Raw genomic sequence first — 20,037 nt, forward strand, 5'->3', positions numbered from 1 at the left:
ACTAAAGAAGGAGAAAAGGATCTATACAGGCTGGCCAGACAGAGGGATAGAGATGGGAAGGATGTGCAGCAGGTTAGGGTGATTAAGGATAGAGATGGAAATATGTTGACTGGTGCCAGCAGTGTGCTAGGTAGATGGAAAGAATACTTCGAGGAGTTGATGAATGAGGAAAATGATAGAGAAGGGAGAGTAGAAGAGGCAAGTGTGGTGGACCATGAAGTGGCAATGATTAGTAAGGGGGAAGTTAGAAAGGCATTAAAGAGAATGAAAAATGGAAAGGCAGTTGGTCCTGATGACATTCCTGTGGAGGTATGGAAGCATCTAGGAGAGGTGGCTGTGGAGTTTTTGACCAGCTTGTTCAATAGAATTCTAGTGCGTGAGAAGATGCCTGAGGAATGGAGGAAAAGTGTACTGGTGCCCATTTTTAAGAACAAAGGTGATGTGCAGAGCTGTGGCAACTATAGAGGAATAAAGTTGATGAGCCACACAATGAAGTTATGGGAAAGAGTAGTGGAGGCTAGACTCAGGACAGAAGTGAGTATTTGCGAGCAACAGTATGGTTTCATGCCTAGAAAGAGTACCACAGATGCATTATTTGCCTTGAGGATGTTGATGGAAAAGTACAGAGAAGGTCAGAAGGAGCTACATTGTGTCTTTGTTGATCTCGAGAAAGCCTTTGACAGAGTACCCAGAGAGGAACTGTGGTACTGCATGCGGAAGTCTGGAGTGGCAGAGAAGTATGTTAGAATAATACAGGACATGTACGAGGGCAGCAGAACAGCGGTGAGGTGTGCTGTAGGTGTGACAGAAGAATTTAAGGTGGACGTGGGACTGCATCAGGGATCAGCCCTGAGCCCCTTCCTTTTTGCAGTGGTGATGGATAGGCTGACAGATGAGGTTAGACTGGAATCCCCGTGGACCATGATGTTTGCAGATGACATTGTGATCTGCAGTGAAAGCAGGGAGCAGCTGGAGGAACAGTTAGAAAGATGGAGGCATGCACTGGAAAGAAGAGGAATGAAGATTAGCCGAAGTAAAACAGAATATATGTGCATGAATGAGAGGGGTGGTGGGGGAAGAATGAGGCTACAGGGAGAAGAGATGGCAAAGGTAGAGGACTTTAAATACTTGGGGTCAACCGTCCAGAGCAATGGTGAGTGTGGTCAGGAAGTGAAGAAACGGGTCCAAGCAGGTTGGAACGGGTGGAGGAAGGTGTCAGGTGTGTTATGTGACAGAAGAGTCTCTGCTAGGATGAAGGGCAAAGTTTATAAAACAGTGGTGAGGCCAGCCATGTTGTATGGATTAGAGACAGTGGCACTGAAGAGAAAACAGGAAGCAGAGCTGGAGGTGGCGGAAATGAAGATGTTGAGGTTCGCTCTCGGAGTGACCAGGTTGGATAAAATTAGAAATGAGCTCATCAGAGGGACAGCCAAGGTTCGATGTTTTGGAGACAAAGTTAGAGAGAGCAGACTTCAATGGTTTGGACACGTCCAGAGGAGAGAGAGTGAGTATATTGGTAGAAGGATGATGAGGATGGAGCTGCCAGGCAAGAGAGCTAGAGGAAGACCAAAGAGAAGGTTGATGGATGTCGTGAGGGAAGACATGATGGCAGTTGGTGTTCGAGAGGAGGACGCAGGAGATAGGCTCTCATGGAAAAGGATGACGCGCTGTGGCGACCCCTAACGGGACAAGCCGAAAGGAAAAGAAGATTAGCTGGCGACCAGTACAGGGTGTACCCCGCCTCTTGCCTGAAGATAGCTGGGATAGGCTCCAGCACGCCCGCCCGCGACCCTTGTAAGGATAAAGCGGTACAGAAAATGGATGGACGGATATATCAAATTCTGAATAGTATGACCTCAGGGGCAATCAACTTTTGTCATTTTAAATCTATTATTATGTTATATTTTGCTGTGATGCAAAATTGGAAACGGAGGGTCTGATGATGCTTGTATTGGCTTTCATTTGATAGCTTGAGTGTAACCCAATGTTATGTCCAGTATTTAGTAAGTAGATGTATTGCTGCTGTATAAAAGGGAGCAAACTGGGAGCGCATGTTGATGGCGGCGAGCTGATACTATTTGTGTGCGGACAGCTTGCGCTCTCAGTCAGTGTGACTGTCAGTGTGAATCAGAGAGGGAGGAGGAAAGCTCTGTCCATATGGAGGACAAGCTGTGTGTGTGTGTGTTTGCGTGTGAGAGAAAGGATACTATATTGATGTGTGAGCCCTCATGTGGAGACAGAATGAATCCTCTCCGGGGGCCTTGGGGGCAATAGAGTAGCCACGTTTCAATTATCTGCCCCTATGTGCATGCACATCGCATCGTGTCACAGAGGGTTGTCACTCGTCTTGTTTGGACCGCATCGACAGCTCGTAACCGCGACGTGTATGACCATCAGTGTATTCATTGATTGGAGATGAACATTTGTACAGCTGCCGTTATTTCATCTCGCCGTACTTTCTTTACTTGCGGGTCAATAACACACTTTCAGTACTACGTCAGTTTCATTTGTTTCCTCTTGTGCGTGCCAAACCGCGAAAGACTGACAATAAAGACAATGGAATTTCCGTTGAAAAATAGCTGCTCAGCATCCTGTCTGATGGCGTTGAACATGTGACACAGGGGTTTGATGGCCAAGCCTAGATTCGGTTACCAGGCCTGTTAAAAAATTCAATGAGTCTAACCTTACGAATCACGCCACCTATTGAACAGATGGTTTGATCAGACATTGTGTGATGTGCAACGTGACGGCCTACTCTCCTTATAGCGAGGGCACATAGGTTACACATGAATGTTAAAGCCAAACATGGAGGATATTATATTTCACCTTAAAAAATTCTTAAAACTGGACTACTAATCAAAATGGGATCTAGTTAATAAAGGAAGACCAACACTGGAGCTAAAAGACCTACTTTAAACAGCAAGTCAGAAAGTAACCTGCTCCTTTCAAACCAAGGTTTTAATGATTGGCAGCTAATTTAATGGCAAATACAGCATCCTGTTTGAATTATAACTTTGTAAATCTGACTCTAACATCATCATTGGAATAATTCCTGTTATTTTATTTGTCCATAATCTCATACTAGAGCTGCTTTTTAAAAAAAATCAACGCTAAGAGAATGTGCCTCTCTCAACCTTTACATGAAAACTGAATACATAATTCCATCAACATTTTACTTTATCATCATGTAAATTTACACTTTCATTCTGCTTTCATCTTAAAACAACAAACAAGCCAGAAAGTTTTCAAAGTGGTTCTGCGGTGGGCGCAATAATTGCGAGTGATAGTGCACTTTGTGGTTACCGACATGGGAAGACATGAAAAGCACTGTCGTTGTCAGCTTCTTCTTTCATTTTAAATATCTGGCAGCAGCACAGTTCGTTGACTTGTTTTATTCATTTCTGGAGAACATTCTGCCTCTTTGGCTCAGAGAATGGAGTTTCATCAGGCTCTCACGCGCACGCACACACACACACATACACACAGGGACACGGACACACACAAAATGCGGATGCAAAAAGATGAACTCATGCTTGGCTTTGGTTATCTTTCAGGGCAAAATTAAATAGAGGACAATGGTTTGCTGTCACTGTGAACTACAACCACAATAACAAATATATCTGGGAGTGTCAATCAAAACTGAACATTATCTATGTATGACTTTTGTCAACAAATATGTTTGCCGAATTTGTATTTGAATTGACAAATGCACATTTGTAATTGGATTTGCACCCCGAGAGCCAAAAAGTACAGTCGATGCTCTGAACTTAAATTTGAAAAAAGGAAAATGTGGTGCAAAACTCCATCAAGAAGAACAACCACAGCTAAAGCATAAGATGAAAATGTTAATAACAATGACAAAACTAAAAACTAAAAGCTTCTGCCAAAAGCATTCATCCATCCATTTTCTGAGCCGCTTTATCAGCACAAGGGTCTCGGGCGTGCTGGAGCCTATCCCAGCTATCATCGGGCAGGAGGCGGGGTACACCCTGAACCGGTTGCCAGCCAATCGCAGGGCACACAGAAAGAAACAACCATTCGCACTCACATTCACACCTACGGGCAATTTAGAGTCTTCAATTAATCTACCATGCATGTTTTTGGGATGTGGGAGGAAACCGGAGTGCCCGGAGTGCCCGGTGCACGGTGGTTTTCTTCTTTTTACATGAAGTAATGGCTAAGAATCATATTCACAATTTTTCTGTTAAGAGTGATTAACTTCTTTCTAAACTTGTATGATCGTCAGGAATGTTAACGTTGCTTGTACAGTTCACAAAGGTTTGATGAGAGCAATATTGGACCCTGGTAGGGCTGTCACTATTGAAACATTTTAGAATTGATTACAAATGATCGAGTAGTCACGTGATTTTGGCATCTCATGTCTTCCGATCGTCCAATTTACAGAGGACTTTTGACTCGCCCATCTGCGGGCGAAAGATAATCCACCCGTCTATAACGCTCTGTAGGACAGCAAAATGCCCGGCCAACAAGGTGAAGTCCTCATACATCTGTGCGAGTCGGACAGTATGAAAACAAGATGAGCATAGTGGTTAGCCTCGCATGACTAGCTTCGGCAATCCGATTGCCGCTAGTCTTAAAAGATTCATACCAGCGGGACCATGGGACTGGCAGCAAGAAATGAGGGCAAAGTGAAGCTCCATCTTACAAGAACTTGATTTAGCATAAAAGTTGGATTATACAACATACACGACACTCTCCGTGTCACGACACTTGTAGCAGTACAGCCAGCTGTTTGGTATCGAAACAACCACACTAATTACAACTACATTCAGAGGAATAGTGAGTTCCACTTTTAATCATTTGTTTTTATGCCGGTCCATTAACATATACAGTATCTTCACGTGAAACCGGTCCTGGCACAAAAAAGGTTGGAGACTGCAGTACTGTACTGAAGAAATATCGATGACAACATCGCCTAATCGTCGTTGAGTCGACTTTGATCACTTTAGTGTCTACTACAAAAAATCGTTAGTCGTGCAACCCCTATCACACACTGGTTCAAATTCTTCGGTGTGAATGTGAGTGTGAGTGGCTGTTCATCTATATGTGCCCTGCGATTGGCTGGTGACCAGTCTTGGGTGTACCCCACCTTTCGCCCAAAGTCAGCTGGTATAGGCTCCATCTCACGCGCGACCCGAGCTAGGATAAGCGGTATGGAAAATGAATGGCCGATTTGTATACAAGCAATTAAAAGTCTACTTTTCATAATGATGTCCACTTTAAAAGGAACATCTGGTGTTGGACTTAACAAGGCTTTTGACTGGGTCACGGTAACAATGTCCACAAAGTGGGCAGCAATGACTTGAATTCATCGAGACACATGAACTGATAAGAAATTCAATGGTCTACAGCCTCATGACCGACACAGTGGCGAAAGTGCATAAGACAGCTCATCTATCTCGCCACTTGATGATCATCAATTACTGGAAAAGCTAATCCTCACCAACCCGCTCTCCTTCCCACAACCGAGCATCGCCGACATGACAGACAAGACTGAAAATAGAATTGATGTTTTATCAGTGGCGTGTGTCCAATGTCAGCAGATCACTGTGTGAAGCCCCGGAGCACAGACGCAGCATTCCCGGCAGCTTTAATGAGCAATTCCCCTTGCAAAGGTGTTGAAAGTCACTTTGTGGGGCTTTCAATTCGCTGTCTTATGACTGCTGATTTACGCTCTGCGCCAGCGCTACCCTCACTCAGGACTACACAATCTGCTGTTTATAGATTTCCAAGTCAAACTCAACGAGGAGAGAGGAAAGTGAAGAACAAAGAGAAGGAGGAGGAGTGTGAAGCATGGGAGACGACGATGCCAAGTGACACTTGCTGGAAAAGCGTCTGCATGGATTGAGTGCAGAAGCGGCAACAGCGCAGCGAAGCTAAGCGGCTCATCATCAGCCGTTCAATTATATAACTTCACCTCACAAGAATCAAATGCTTAAGAACGCTCAAAAGGAGCACTTCAAAACAACAGCAAGTCGAACAGTGGCGGCAACAAGCAGCTTGAGTGGATGATCTCTTTTTAACTTGTCTCCTACAGGAAAATAAAGCTGAACTTTTGATTTCTCTCCAACGTTAATAAAGATGTTTAATCTCCTCTTTCTTACCTGCATGATGCTCATTCGGGGTGCTCCTGCTTGCGTGTCCTCTCTGAGCGCCCCTCAACCTCCGACTGAAGAGCCAACAGAGTGGATGCAAAGGAATGCAACACACACATCTACGGAGAGAGAGAGAGAGAGAGAGAGAGAGAGAGAGAGAGAGAGAGAGAGATGATGATGACCGAGAGAGTGCATGTGTGGATTTTCATCAGTGGGAGCCTAATGATGTGGAAATATGGAGTCAACAGGCGGGCTGCAGTTGTAATGTGCAAAGCTCTAAAAGATCACCTGGAAAGGTTTCGCGCAGCCACGCATCACCACATTGCATTGGACACACAATGCACAGCACACCTATACACGTTTAACAGCAACCCTTATCCTATTTAGACCTTGTAAAATGTAAAGTGTTACGTCTAAATACATTAATCACATTTTAAGGTGATTGATAATTGAAAAGGTTGAATGACAACTACTGAATTGTGGCGCTATAGCGTTAAACAGTTTCTCAGCATTTCTGTTGCCCTGATTTTTTGGGGCGTTGGTAAAACGGGCCCACCTCAGCTCAGGCATAAATCCCCACCCCACCCCAATATACAGTATAATAACTTGAGCGCCTACATTTACATCAGCGGTTATGCTTGGGAATTGCCGCTAGCTATATATATATATATATATATATATATATATATATATATATATATATATGTAGTGTTAAAATAATAGCAATACATGTCCCTCAAAAGTTTTTACCTTTTTCGAAGCACCATTCTTGTTTTGGAAGTTATCAGATTGTGCAGGTGCACCTATAGGCTGCTACTGTATAGTGCAATAATGTGCAACTGACGAGAATAATAAACTTCTTTAAAACAGCAGTTCATTTTCATCTAAGGCGTACTTCAAAGACCTGTGATGCAATCAATGTTCCAATTTCCGTTCAAATAGATGAAAGCGGGTGTTCAGCAGTGTTCAAAAAGCCGATTGCACAGCAGCGCTTGAATGCAGCACCTTACATTTTGTTTTAAATCTGTTCTCTCTTCTGTGATCACTGCAGCCAATTTCAGCATGTCAAAGAGAGATAGGCCCTTAGCCTGTGTGCATGAATGTGTGTGTGTGAAAAGTGTGTCGCATTAGATTACAGTATGTGATTGCCATAAGAGCAATAGGTACAGAAATGCAATTAAAGCTCTGCTGGAGGTTTTTTCGGTACTCAATGAGGGACTGAATCCATTTAAGCGACCTTGGCTAAGATGCAAAGTAGTAATCAAGCCGGGTCAAGTCTCTTCACACATCCCATCGATTGACTAATGAACAGCCGAGATATGTAAATAGCCTGCAGGATCAATGAGGAAATGCCATCTGTCAAAATAAAACGGCGTCCCATTAGCCGCAAAAGCTCTCGATGATCGCGCAGCAACAGTTTAAGTGATGTTATTTTTGTCAGAAAATGAACAGCGAGGTTGGAAGGATGCTCAGATATGGATATTAATGAGGTTTTCCTGAATATATAATCATTTATGCTGCTTAGCCATGAATATAAATATAAAGTCCTGCACACTGGGTATAACGGCATATATTCACACCAGTTTCAAAAGCGGTGATGAATACCGAAATAGAGTAAAATACTAAAACTAGCAGACATTGCAAGAGCTTCTTTCCTCTTGCCATTAACTTCTTAAACATTTAACTTACAATTCCATTGGAACATGCTACCAATTTTGTCTTGAGATTGTTGTGACATCTCTGTCGGGCCAATTATACATTATTCATGCACTCAGTGTAGTAGTCTCACCACTGCACTATTTGCATATCTTTTGTTGACTAATACTGGCCACTCATGTGATTGAGAAGTATCTGCACCATTTGTACAATTGACACTGTTCCAGATTATCGCACTACTCGTCACTTTAAACTGCTTGAATTTCTTGAAGTCTGCGCCATTTGAACAATAATCACTGTACCAGATTATCGTGCTATTAGTCGTTGCATCATTTGCACAATTGTCCAAAAAAAAAAAAAAAGTATCGTATCGGCATTACCACATTACCGGTAACCTTTCATTGCTCCGTGACTCTCCGTACTGTGTTTTTATGTGTTTATGTCTCAAAAGTATTTTCTGTCAAATGGGTGTCTGTTGTCGTATTAGAGCGGCTCCAACTACCGGAGACAAATTCCATGTGTGTTTTTGATTCTGCTTCTGACTTTGTTGAGTTTGAGTTTGCAAGCAGAAACTCTTGAGTTGACAAAGACATTAGACCCAAATTTGAAAAAAAAATCAAAGGACAAAGAAAAAAGTCTGTGAAGGCATCACAAAATCACTTTATATTTATTTCTTATGTTGCTGTGACTGAAATAAGCGTCTTTGTTCAAGACAGTACATTCTGCTTGCTGCGACACCTTGATGCACTCATTAAGAAGAAAAAGATGATATACTGCTTGCTATTTTGCCTCGCTGATTTAAGTAAAAAAAATAAAAATAAAATAGTGTCGTCATAAGAGATTTTGTTGATTTGGACCACTTTGATTTTCAGTACTAATCTACGTGTTTTCTGCTGAAATAGTCACATCAGTGCACGATATACTGCTATACAGCAAACATTACACTACATGACTGTTAAAAGATAAACATTTTCCATGTAATTTGTCTCTTGTTTTGTTCTGACCACAGCATTCTGTACACGGACAAATTTTCTACTCTCTCCAGAACGTTATCTTTGAAACGCCTTTTGCAAGATTTCAGGTTTTCTGTCTTTTTGCCTCGTCAACATGTTCGTCCTTGTGTCTCTTATCTTCATCTCTGTGTCTGTGGGATTTTTGGTTTATCTATGCCTCAGTGACTTTGTCTAAAACATGCACGCTGCTTTTCCCAAAAGGAAAACACACACACACACACACACACACACACACACACACAGCTATTTTTTTTATATAAAAATCCACCTTATGCAAACACTGAAATGACAAAGGAGGACATGAGGATGTACTTACGAGACAATTCATCAGGTACAACTTCCAGGATCTATCAAGACTAAATGCATAAGCTATGTCAAATATTCTGCTTTTTACAAGGATTGTAATGCTACGTTTTGATTACATTACGTTATGTTATCATGGTGGTGTGCAGTAGTGCAGAACAGCACTGCACCATACTAAAAGCTGTTTCTAATACCTGACTTACAAGGTTTTTGCGAGACGAGCGGTCATCGGGCCGATTTTTTTGCTTTGACTTGCGTGTGAAAAGTTGAGATACGAGTACTGTGTGGTGCAGTGAACGCACCCCAACTCACTTGACAACAAGCAGCAGTTTGGCAGATCGTGAGCAAGCTGTTTGTTGCCACTCCCAGTTGAGGTTTACTGTCAAACTAAACATCAAACAAAAAGAATTGATTTATAACAAACCACATAACATTGCCTTTAAGTCCGCTAGCTTAAGGCTAACACATGAGATGCGCCATAGTCGGGCTAACGGATAGCATCCATGTGGCGAATATTTGAACATTAACGATGTAGCGACACATGTAGACATGCAATGTAACAATACTGACAGGCATATTTTCTATTTCCTATGTGAAAAAAGACAAATATTACTGCATTTATCATTAGGTAACTTACAGTAGTTGTGAAACTCTTCTTCGGTTGTTCCTGCGTGACTGTATCATACTGCGCCCCCACGGCCAAGACGTGCACACCAAAAGGAGCCGCAATGAATTAATGATAATGCACAACCCGTTTAATTCTTTACATTCTATTTAATTATGTCATACCTGCTTTTATTACGTTTTTTAAATTATCTATTATGTATCTATTATTAAGTACAATATTATAGAGTACTGTTACAAAATATGTGTTTTTGGGAGAGGCTGGGGCAGATTAATGGCATTTGCATTCATTTCAATATGCGTGTTTTGTGTTACAAGTGTGGTCATGGAATGAATTAAACTCGTATCTCAAGGCACCACTGTATTTTGGCTTATTTAGCAACATGAGAGGGTTGAAAATTCTAAAAATAGCAGTCAAAATGTAGAGTAAGCTGCATACACCACAATCTTTTCCGAAGTGTCCAATGGAAGAACTCCATGTTTTTCCTCTCCACATTAAGACAACTCCCTCGTATAGTAGCATGTGTGCGTGTGCGCGCGCATGTGATGATGACGGTGGAAGGACTGTCAAATCCTGCCTGCTTCCTGCTGAGCGTCAGAGCGGAGATTCCCCAACAAAGCAGCTCACACCTGTAATGATGCTCATTTGCTCCCACTTTCGGAAGAATTAGCACAACACACATTTATTTACATGTATAAAAATAATAAAAAGAAGACACACATGCATGATCACACATCTACTGCAGCAGCTAGAGAATAATTTGTCCCTGAGAAGGATTTCATGTTTCTATGGAGAAGATTGTCTATTTTTAGGAGGGATATAAATAGATCTTTGTGTTGCTCCGAGGCTTGCATTGCATGTCTAGATGTACCCAAGCATCCTTTACTGTATCTGTTCCCTCTTTATGGAGCTGCTTCACATATACAGTATGACAATGATTCATTGATGAATGAATCAATACAAGGAGAAAGTATAAGGAATGACTGTGACTTGCACACACCGTGAGAAGACACAGTGATATCATACTAATCAGAATTAGCACCTAATAAAAGCATGATACTATAACATTAAACTATGTTACACATGATCATAGGCTTAAGGCAAATGAAGCAAAGGGGCACCCGCGACTTATTATAGAGGTAGGTTCGGGGTGCGGGGGGGTGGGTGGGGGGTCAACTTTGTAGCCGTGGAAACAGTTGCTAAGGAGCAAACTGTGGTATCCCCGGACACAGAGGGACAATTACACTCAGTGGTCACAATATTAGGTACACCTGTACTAATATGACAAGCGCCAGTACATGTGCTTTGTTAAAAGTACGCCTTCATAAAGTTTTATAACGCGAGAGAATTTAACAATATGTTGACAATGTGGCCATTGGCGGTTTGTTTCTAGCTTGAATGGTGCCTGAAGACTGAAGATTGAGGCACTCTATGTAAAATAGCTGCCACTCTTAAAGTAGAACCAAATAGAAATTGTAAATTTGACACATCACAGAAAAGAGTCTTGTTAACAAGTCAGACGATGAATGAACGAATTAAAAAAAAAGAAAAAAGGCAAATATGTGAAATCAGGCTTCTAAATGGTCAGGAATTGAGACACTCTTTCAGCTTGTAGGCGTGTCGCTAAATGCTCTCAAAACCCCACCTCCCCGGAACTTTCAGCTGTCAATCAAAGACGTGCGTTCTCTCTCTCATGGCTCCTAAGCGGAGAGAGGAGAATTCCCAGCAACGTACATTGCACACGCTCTCACGGGCTGCAGAGAAGCAGCCTCTGAGCCGGTATAATGACCATCAGCCGTGCCGACGGGACAATTTTCCATCCTTTGAAATTCAGCGGAACAACGCTTCTGTGGCCGCTGGGGTGAACCATAAGCGGCCACAGTAGCACAATGCGCACCGGTCCCCTTGGAGGATTTTTGCAATCTCCAATGGAAAAGGGGCAACATGGGGGAGGGCCTCATGCTAGAAAGTATACGCCCTAGCCTGCTGACATCACGGGGCCACGCCCCCCCAAAAAATCAGGCCTACTGAGATGATAAAAAGCAATTTTCAGCTATATCTCAACAAGTCATCCCTATATTGTTCTCAGTCTTTGCATGTTTTCAGCACTTACCTTCAAACATGTATAACGTATTTAGAAACAAAACACGACAATGAGTTTAGTTCAACTTTAAATGGTGAATGTCGTACTTTCTGATGTTGATTCTTTTATGTTAAAGCCACTAAGGTGGTGTTCATCCATCCAGTCCTCATTTTTTGTAGCGCTTGTCCTCATTAAAGTCACGGGTGAGCTGGAGCCTATCCCAGCTGACTTTGCGCAAGAGGCGAGGGAAAGAACATGCAAAATCCGTACAGAAAGTGTGAGATACTAGTGGTGGTGTAAAAAGGCAAAATAGTTGACAAAAAAATTCCAAATTCCAAAAATATGAAATTATGTGGGTGGCTCTTTTCTAGAATTGAGGTGCTAGAATCACACACTTAAAGTACAGTATCTTATGTAAGTAAAAACACAATTAACTATTGACTTTTTGTTCCTAATGTACAAATTAAGTTTTAGGAGATTCTTGCACATCGACACCCTTCATCCTGGTCTCCTGTGACAGGTCTACTCTTTCTGTACGAAACAACCGTGATAGAAAGCAGGGACAAAGAGGACATGTCATTATTATGCCAATGCTGACGGGGATGACATTGCGCACAGTGACAAATACACACGTGCCTGCTGTGAGGCATGCTGGGTAGAATCAAAGCGAGGCTGTCGGGGGGTGATGAAGGGAAGGGAATCCCCTTATAGCCTGACACCTGGAATATTTTAACGTGTGTGTGTGTGCGGGATGTGTGTGCCGCCGCCATGTGCCGTTGAGCATCAATAATCCATGAAGCCACAGCTCTGTGGGCTTATGTAAGAGAGTGTCACAGGTCTAGAGAAACGGGATGGTGGACCCACCCAAACCCACTGACGCTGTTCCAAAAGAAGCTCGGTCTTCTTGTCATGTGACTGATGAGTCTTGAAATGTGCTCACTCGTCGCTCTCAATAAGTAATTTAACAGTGAACACACTGTTAAAGGACAAGCTTAAAAGTCAAACACTATTCAAACCAGAATACATCCCATTGGAAATATCCATTCATCCTGCATCTATAGTACAGGCGAGAGGCATCACACTTTTCCACGATTCCATGGGAACATGAATAATTTCAAAACTTTTCTTCTTACTCCTTTACAAATCAAAGCAAAATATGTTAAATTATTTTTTTTTTTTTTTTAGTACGCCGGTTACATACTGTATGGGTGCACAACATAAGACGAATACACTGCTTTGAAATAATAAAGAAGGACACATAATGATCATATACAGTGCCATGAAAAAGTATTGGCCCCCTTCTCAAATTCTATTTTTGCACAGTTTCCCCACTTTAATGTTTAAGATCATCAAAGAAATGTAAATATCAGACCAATATAACCCAAGTGAACTTATAATGCTGTTTTTAAATGGTGATTTCATTATTAAGGGAAAAAAACTATTGAGTTACCTGGCCTTGTGGGAAAGAGTAATGACTCCCTAAACCTAATACCTGGTTGGCCCTTCCTCAGCAGCAACAACTGAAACCAAGCGTTTTCTACAACTGTCAATGAGTCGTACACATCTTTGTGGAGATATTTTGGCATACTCTTCCTTGCAGAATTGTTTGAATGCAGCAAAAAATTGAGGGTTTACGAGCATCATCGGCCATTTTAAGGTCATTTAAGTCTGGACTTTGAATAGGCCACTCCAAAACCTTTATTTTGTTTTTTAAGCCATTGAGAAGTTGACTTGCTGGTGTGTTTTGGATTGTTGTCCTGCTGCAAAACCCAAGTGCGCTTCAGCTCGAGGTCACAAACTACTGGCTGAACATTCTCCTTCAAGATTTTCTGTTAAAGTGCAGAATTCATGGTACTGTCAATCACAGCAAGTTGTCCAGGTCCTGAAGGAGATAAACAGGCCAGGACCATCACACTACCACCACCATGTTTGATTGTTGGTAGGATGTTCTTTTTCTGACATGCTGAACTACCGTACATTTATCCCAGATGTAACGAGACACACACCTTCCAAAAAGCTCAACTTTCATCTCGTCGGTCCATGTAATATTCTCCCAAAAGTCTTGGGAATCATCGTTTTTTTTTTTTTTTGCAAAAGTAAGACGAGCCTTTATGTTCTTTTTGGTCAGCATTGGTTTTCACCTCGGAACTCTTGCCAGGGGTGCCATTTTTGTCCAGTTTCAGTTTCTGATCGGCCTGATCGGTATCGGCCGATATTTAGCATTTTATGCTGATCGGCTTTAATGTCCCAGATCAATGATGACAGTATATTTGAATCAAAAAGCTAGTTTATTTTGAGCCTTGTCGTGTGTCTTTTGACGTAGTACTGTAAATATTTGACGGCCAATAAAGTTATTAAAAAAAATAAAAAAATGTCGGCGGTGTGGGACAGACAACACATTTGAGAGAGACAACACATAATGCCCGGATCAGACTAAAAGACAAATTTGCTCTTTCACAATTGCACTATGTCAGACTACTACAATAAAATCCTGTATTCCAATACCACCACATCCCGTTTTTTACGATCATTGGGCTTTATCTTGTCAACTCAAATGCGACCGGATACACTCGTTACCGTGGCGACGACAAGATGGATCGCGCCGACTGTATTATAAGAACAAAATGGGGGAAAATGTGTGTCACCGGTGCTCAGGAGAGGACATTCGTTTAAGGCTTGCTTGAGGTATGTTCCCGTACTTTTAATACGATACGGCTCGCAAGTAGGCAACAAAAGGTTATGTAGCCTAGAAAGCTAGTACTAGCACTAATGGTTGTGCGTAAACATGCTGCCGTTCTGTCAAATCATGTTCTAAAGTTTAAGTGTGGGTGAAGTCATTTAATTACATCCATCCATTTTCTGAGCCGCTTATCCTCACAAGGGTCGCGGGCATGCTGGAGCCTATCTCAGCTATCTTCGGGCAGGTGGCGGGGTACACCCAGAACTGGTTGCCAACCAATCGCAGGGCACACAGAAACAAACAACCATTCGCACTCACATTCACACCTTAGGGCAATTTAGAGTCTTCAATTAACCTACCATGCATGTTTTTGGGATGTGGGAGGAAACCGGAGTGCCCGGAGAAAACCCACCCGGACACGGGGAGAACATGGAACCCTGGTCCTCAGAACTGTGAGGCAGACGCTCTAACCAGTCGGTCACTGTGGCGCTAATTTAATTACAATAAAGTAATTGAATTACAGTAAGTTAACACCCATTATTTCTGTCATGTTGTAATGTTGGTTTGACCTGACTGATTAGAATACACGATCTGACAAGAGCAGTGGTTTCCAACCTTTATGGAGCCAAGGAACATATTTTATAATTGAAAAATCTCACGCCACACCAACAAACAAAAATGTCACAAAAAGTGGATACATTAATTACTGTATTTACATCCTGCAATCTAATAGAAGACCATTTATCATTTGTTCTGTCTGTCACTATGCTTCACTGGCATAAATAGAGGAACGAAGATACATTATTTATTGTAAATATATTTTTTTTAGCATTTCAGTACACAAGTATATACAGTAAATGAACAGGCCGTTGAAATAGACACATTGCTCCATCTTGTGATCGGATCGGTGATCAGTTATTGTTTTTTTAAACTCCCTAATCGGCCCCAAAAATCCTGATCATGTAAAGCCTCTTCCTTATTGTTGTGTCATGAACACTGACCTTACCTGAGGCAAGGGAGCACTACAGTTCTGTAAAAGTTGTCCTGAGTTCCTTTGTGGCCTCCTTGATGAGTCATTGCTGCTCTCTTGGGTTAATCTTTGGAGGCCGGCCACTCCTGGGAAGGTTCATCATTGTTGTGACGATAATGGTTCTCCCTATGGTTCGCTGGAATCCTAAAGCTTTAGAAATGGCCTTTGTAACCCTTTCTGGACTGAAAGGTGTCAATTACTTTATTTCTCGACTGTTTTGCAATTTCTTTAGATGACGTCATTTTGTTGGAGCTTTTTTAGATCTTTTGTTCGGCTTGATTTTGTCGGAACAGATTCTGTTCGCGTGATTTCTTGATTGAACATGTCTGGAGGTAATCAGGCTTGGGTGTGCTCAGTGAAAATTAACCAAAAATTATGATTAGCCACAATTAATTAATGATTTACTGATGATTAATTATTTTTACGCACAGGGCCAGGTTTGAATATTTTTTTTCCCCCTTAATAAATAAAATCACTGCTTTTTGAGTTCGCTTGGGTTATATTTGTCTGACATTTCCTTTTGTTTGATGATCTTAAACATTAAAGTGGGGAAACTATTCCAAAATAAAATAACCTGAGAAGTGGGCCAATACTTTTTCACAGCGCTGTATATAACGAAGTCAATCACACTTCTGGGATATCAACCTGATTAATGAAGCCATTTCACCTGCTATTAGAGAGACATTTATGAAGACATCCCTATTAAGGAATGATTTTGCAGGTGATGAGTTTCCTCTCCTCCTCCCTGTCCTCACACAATGATTTCTAGTTTACACATATATTCCTTGGCCACAAAGGTTTGCAGCAGTGTCAGGTGGAAGAGACGCCAAGAGACATCCTGAATAGGGATGGACGAGTACCAATACCGGGTATCTATAACGGGCCGATATTGGCCTTATTTCAAGGTATCGGGTACTCGTGACTGGCTGGCGGTAAAGAAAATGGATGGATGGATGGATGGATGTATCCAAAGTACTAATGGTACGGGTACTCAGTATCGGTAGGTACTCAAGAGTAACTACTCGTACTCATATCAGTCTGAAAAATTGGTATTGAACATCTTTAATCTTGTAGTGTCAAGAGCAGGGAAGCGATACCAAGAAAGAGGCTAGTCTCTCAAAACAACTTCTGTTTCGAGTGAAAGCATTCCGTGATTTTGTGTAGGACATTGTCTACATGTCTCCACCGTTTGTGTTCAAATATCCGTTGCTTCTAAAACCGCAGCTATCGATGCTAACTGTGAGCAAGTCAATGGCGTTTCGCATTGTTTGTTAGCATTAATGTAAGCGGCAAAGCTCTGTGATTGTTTTAAATACTCAACGTGTAATTCTCTTTTTTTTACAGTATGTTTAGTTTGACAGTAAACTTCAACTTGGAAAAGCATTAAACAATGTATAGCCTCTTTTTGGATGAATTGTTCAATATTTGACAAACTGCTTCTTATTGTGAAATGAGTTTAACCGAGTTCACTGCCAACACACAGCTCTGGTATCTCAAGCAAAAAAAAAATCGACTGAATAACAGCTTGTAGGTCAGGTCACTCCTATCACAATCAACACCTACTTTTGTTTTTTAAAATTCATTATTTATTTATTTCTTTTACATACGGAGAGAGCTGCGATTTAAACAGGGGAGTGTTCACTTTCTAAACACATTGAGAGAGACAGTCTGCATACCCCTAATCTCCCAGACTAAAATCCCCTGCCACTGTAAAGCAATTTAATTGCTGGCCAGACAGATAAGAAGAAGAGATGAAGGAGCGCAAGGTCAAGATAACGGGCTGGAGATCAGGTGATAGGAATAGAAGAGGTCAGCTGAGAATTACACAAAAAGGAAATTTAACTATGTTTGGTCTTATGTTCATACATTTACTTTGGCATCCTTAGTGCAGTTTATACCCACTTCATTAAAGAAACAGCCTGCATGTGAAGATTAATTATACGAGCAATTGCCCATATGAGGTTTGTAAAGAGATTGGTGTTAACCCTTTCATCAGGGAAGGAAACAGATTTTGTAACCGGAGTTCAAAATGGACCACATATACCTTATTATGAAGTAAGAGAAGCCAATCCAATCTCCCCAGCCAATCAGCGAAGAGCTAAAATAAGTAAAATAAACAAAGCCTCCTTCATCAAGCCTCCCGGAATGATGGCAAACTCCGAGTTATTGCACTCAGTCGAATGATGACTGTAGAGACGCTTCTCCCGCCTGAAACAAGGCCACCTCGCCTTGTTTCCGCGGAAACTCAGCTTCGTCTTCTTGATTTGGCGAAGCTTGTTTTCCTGTTTTCTCCACTTGCGAACCACGGATTCGTTGATCTTGAATTCTTGAATGTTCCTCCGCGTAACTAATAACTTGCAGTTTAAACTGTGCTTCGTAAGTGCGTCTCTTCGTAGGTGCAGTTTTCGGGAGTCCTTAGCCAAACTATTGCACACACCGAAACTATACACCTACTGGGGGCGTGTCTTTAGCGTCCTCTGTCACGCACACCCTTCCCCCTTTACGCCCGCATGCTGTCCTCAGTCACGTCCGCCTTCCTCTATTAAAGCAGCGTGTCGGCAGGAAATGCTCCCAGCGGAGCGCTCATCAAAGTCACACAACAACATTTACAGATTTTGGAACTCGGTGCACACATAAGGTGCGCCGCATTATAAGGCGACCCGTCCATTTTGGAGAAAATTTAAGACTTTTCAGTGCGCCTTATGGTCGTGAAAATATGGTAGTTATTAGGTCAGTAACGTTGAGATAAAGAATTCCCGGTATTATTAGAGTGTAAAACTCAATTATGACTGTGCCTTTTTTATTTTGATTGCAGGAAGTAATTAAAGTGAACCTGAATGTCACTGGTTAATTAAACCTCTTAAAATGACTACAGTGTTTTTTATCAGTAATAGCAGTGGCGTACTTACAGTACTTTGCCTCAGAGGACACACTCGCTTTCCCTCACTCAGGACGTCCTTTTGTAGAAAAAGACAAAGAAAAGGAAACATTTCAGGACACTGTTGATAACAGGCAGGGATTTAACATAGGAATTATGATATAAAAATGTCCATCAGGTGTATTTGGTATAAATAACCCCCCCCCCCCCAAAAAAAAAATAAAGCCCTCTTTTTTTCCTTTCTTCCTGAAGGCTCATTATAGTTGAGCCATTTCATCTGATGAATTTTCATATTGCAGAGTGAGGGATTATGCTGGCAGACACTTTTAATCTGCTCTTCTCTCCCTCTCCAGCACTGTCATTTCATCCTACACTTTATTATATTTTATTTTATTAATTTATTTAAACCAGGCCGCTGTACTAATACAACCATGATCACTTGGATATGAGAAAAGAAAAAATAACTCCTCAAAGTTAACATCCATCCATCCTCATCCTGATTTGGGTCACAGGTGAGCTGTTGCCTGTTTGCGAGCCGTATCGTATGCAAGTTGTGTATTTAAAACTACCACATAACTTTGCCTTTAATTCCGCTAGGTTAATGTTAACACGTAATGGGAAACACAATAGCCAGACTAACGAATAGGATCGAAAGTGCTTTAAGCAATGGATATTTGAACACAAACGGTGCAGCAACACATGTAGACAGAAAATAGAGCAATACTCTCAGGCAGATTTTTGTTATCTGGATAAAAACAAATTAGAATAATAATTGTACTGCAGATTGCTGGGTCACTTACAGTAGTTGAGTACAAATGAAAAAAAATATGATATTACTACATGGAGCCCAAGTCACAGGCCAGAAGGAGCCGCAATGAATTACTCATGATGCATAAACAGTTTAATTCTTCACATACTATTTATGTTATTACTATGCAGTCGATAAAACAGACTATATGGGGCGGGGAGTCGTCCGATATAGCTGTCGGTTACATAGGAGCACTTTTTTGGATACCATATGCTCTCATATTACTGCACAGTACAAAATTATTTTTTTTTAGGTTTTTTTCATGGCCTAAAACTCCCAATACAGTACAAAGTTAATGTAAATAAATATTTTTTTAAAAACCTTGATAATGTTTGAAAGTTTCACATTTCATTCAAACTTACCTTGCCGGTGTGCTTGGTCATGGTGACATTGTGGACATACAATACTCAATGTAGGCGAGTCGCTTTCATGAGCCGCGAGGAATTCCTGTGCTTCCTGTACCAGTAAACAACAGCGGCCAATTCTGGTACTCACAAACTTTGACAGCAATTTAAGTGACAAATGGAAACTATTTTTTTGGACATATTGTTCAGCCCCAACATTCTGTTTGAGCCGATATCCTTTATATCGGGGTCCGTTTTATCGAGGTTCCACTGTAAAGCAAACTATTATCAAGGGTGTCAAACTCATCTTTGTCATGGGCCACATCGTAGTTATGACTTACCCCGGAGGGCCGCTATGACTGTGAACCCATATAAACGAAAAGATTACCTCATATAATACAGTATACACAACACATTGATGAATAACCAGTTTTGAAATCAGAAGCCTATAAGAACATGTTTTTCAACTATTACATATCTTTTCAAAGGGGTATTGGTAAC

At 41.4% G+C, this 20,037-nt stretch overlaps 1 protein-coding gene across 1 annotated transcript in view; it reads right to left on the reverse strand.

Annotated features, from left to right (window-relative positions):
* Window positions 1–18,449, reverse strand: part of kcnip3b (Kv channel interacting protein 3b, calsenilin) — a 48,930-nt gene extending 30,481 nt beyond the window's left edge. Inside the window, exons 1-2 of the mRNA XM_061767619.1 lie at window positions 18,416–18,449; window positions 6,126–6,235 (exon numbers count right to left, since the gene is read on the reverse strand). Coding sequence (XP_061623603.1) covers window positions 6,126–6,140 — 15 coding nt within the window. The 5' untranslated portion in view covers window positions 6,141–6,235; window positions 18,416–18,449. The remainder of the gene's footprint in view (window positions 1–6,125; window positions 6,236–18,415) is intronic.
* Between the last annotated feature and the right edge of the window lie 1,588 nt (window positions 18,450–20,037).

The sequence above is a fragment of the Phyllopteryx taeniolatus genome, chromosome 3 (assembly GCF_024500385.1).
Source record: "Phyllopteryx taeniolatus isolate TA_2022b chromosome 3, UOR_Ptae_1.2, whole genome shotgun sequence".
NCBI classification, from domain to species: Eukaryota; Metazoa; Chordata; class Actinopteri; order Syngnathiformes; family Syngnathidae; genus Phyllopteryx; species Phyllopteryx taeniolatus.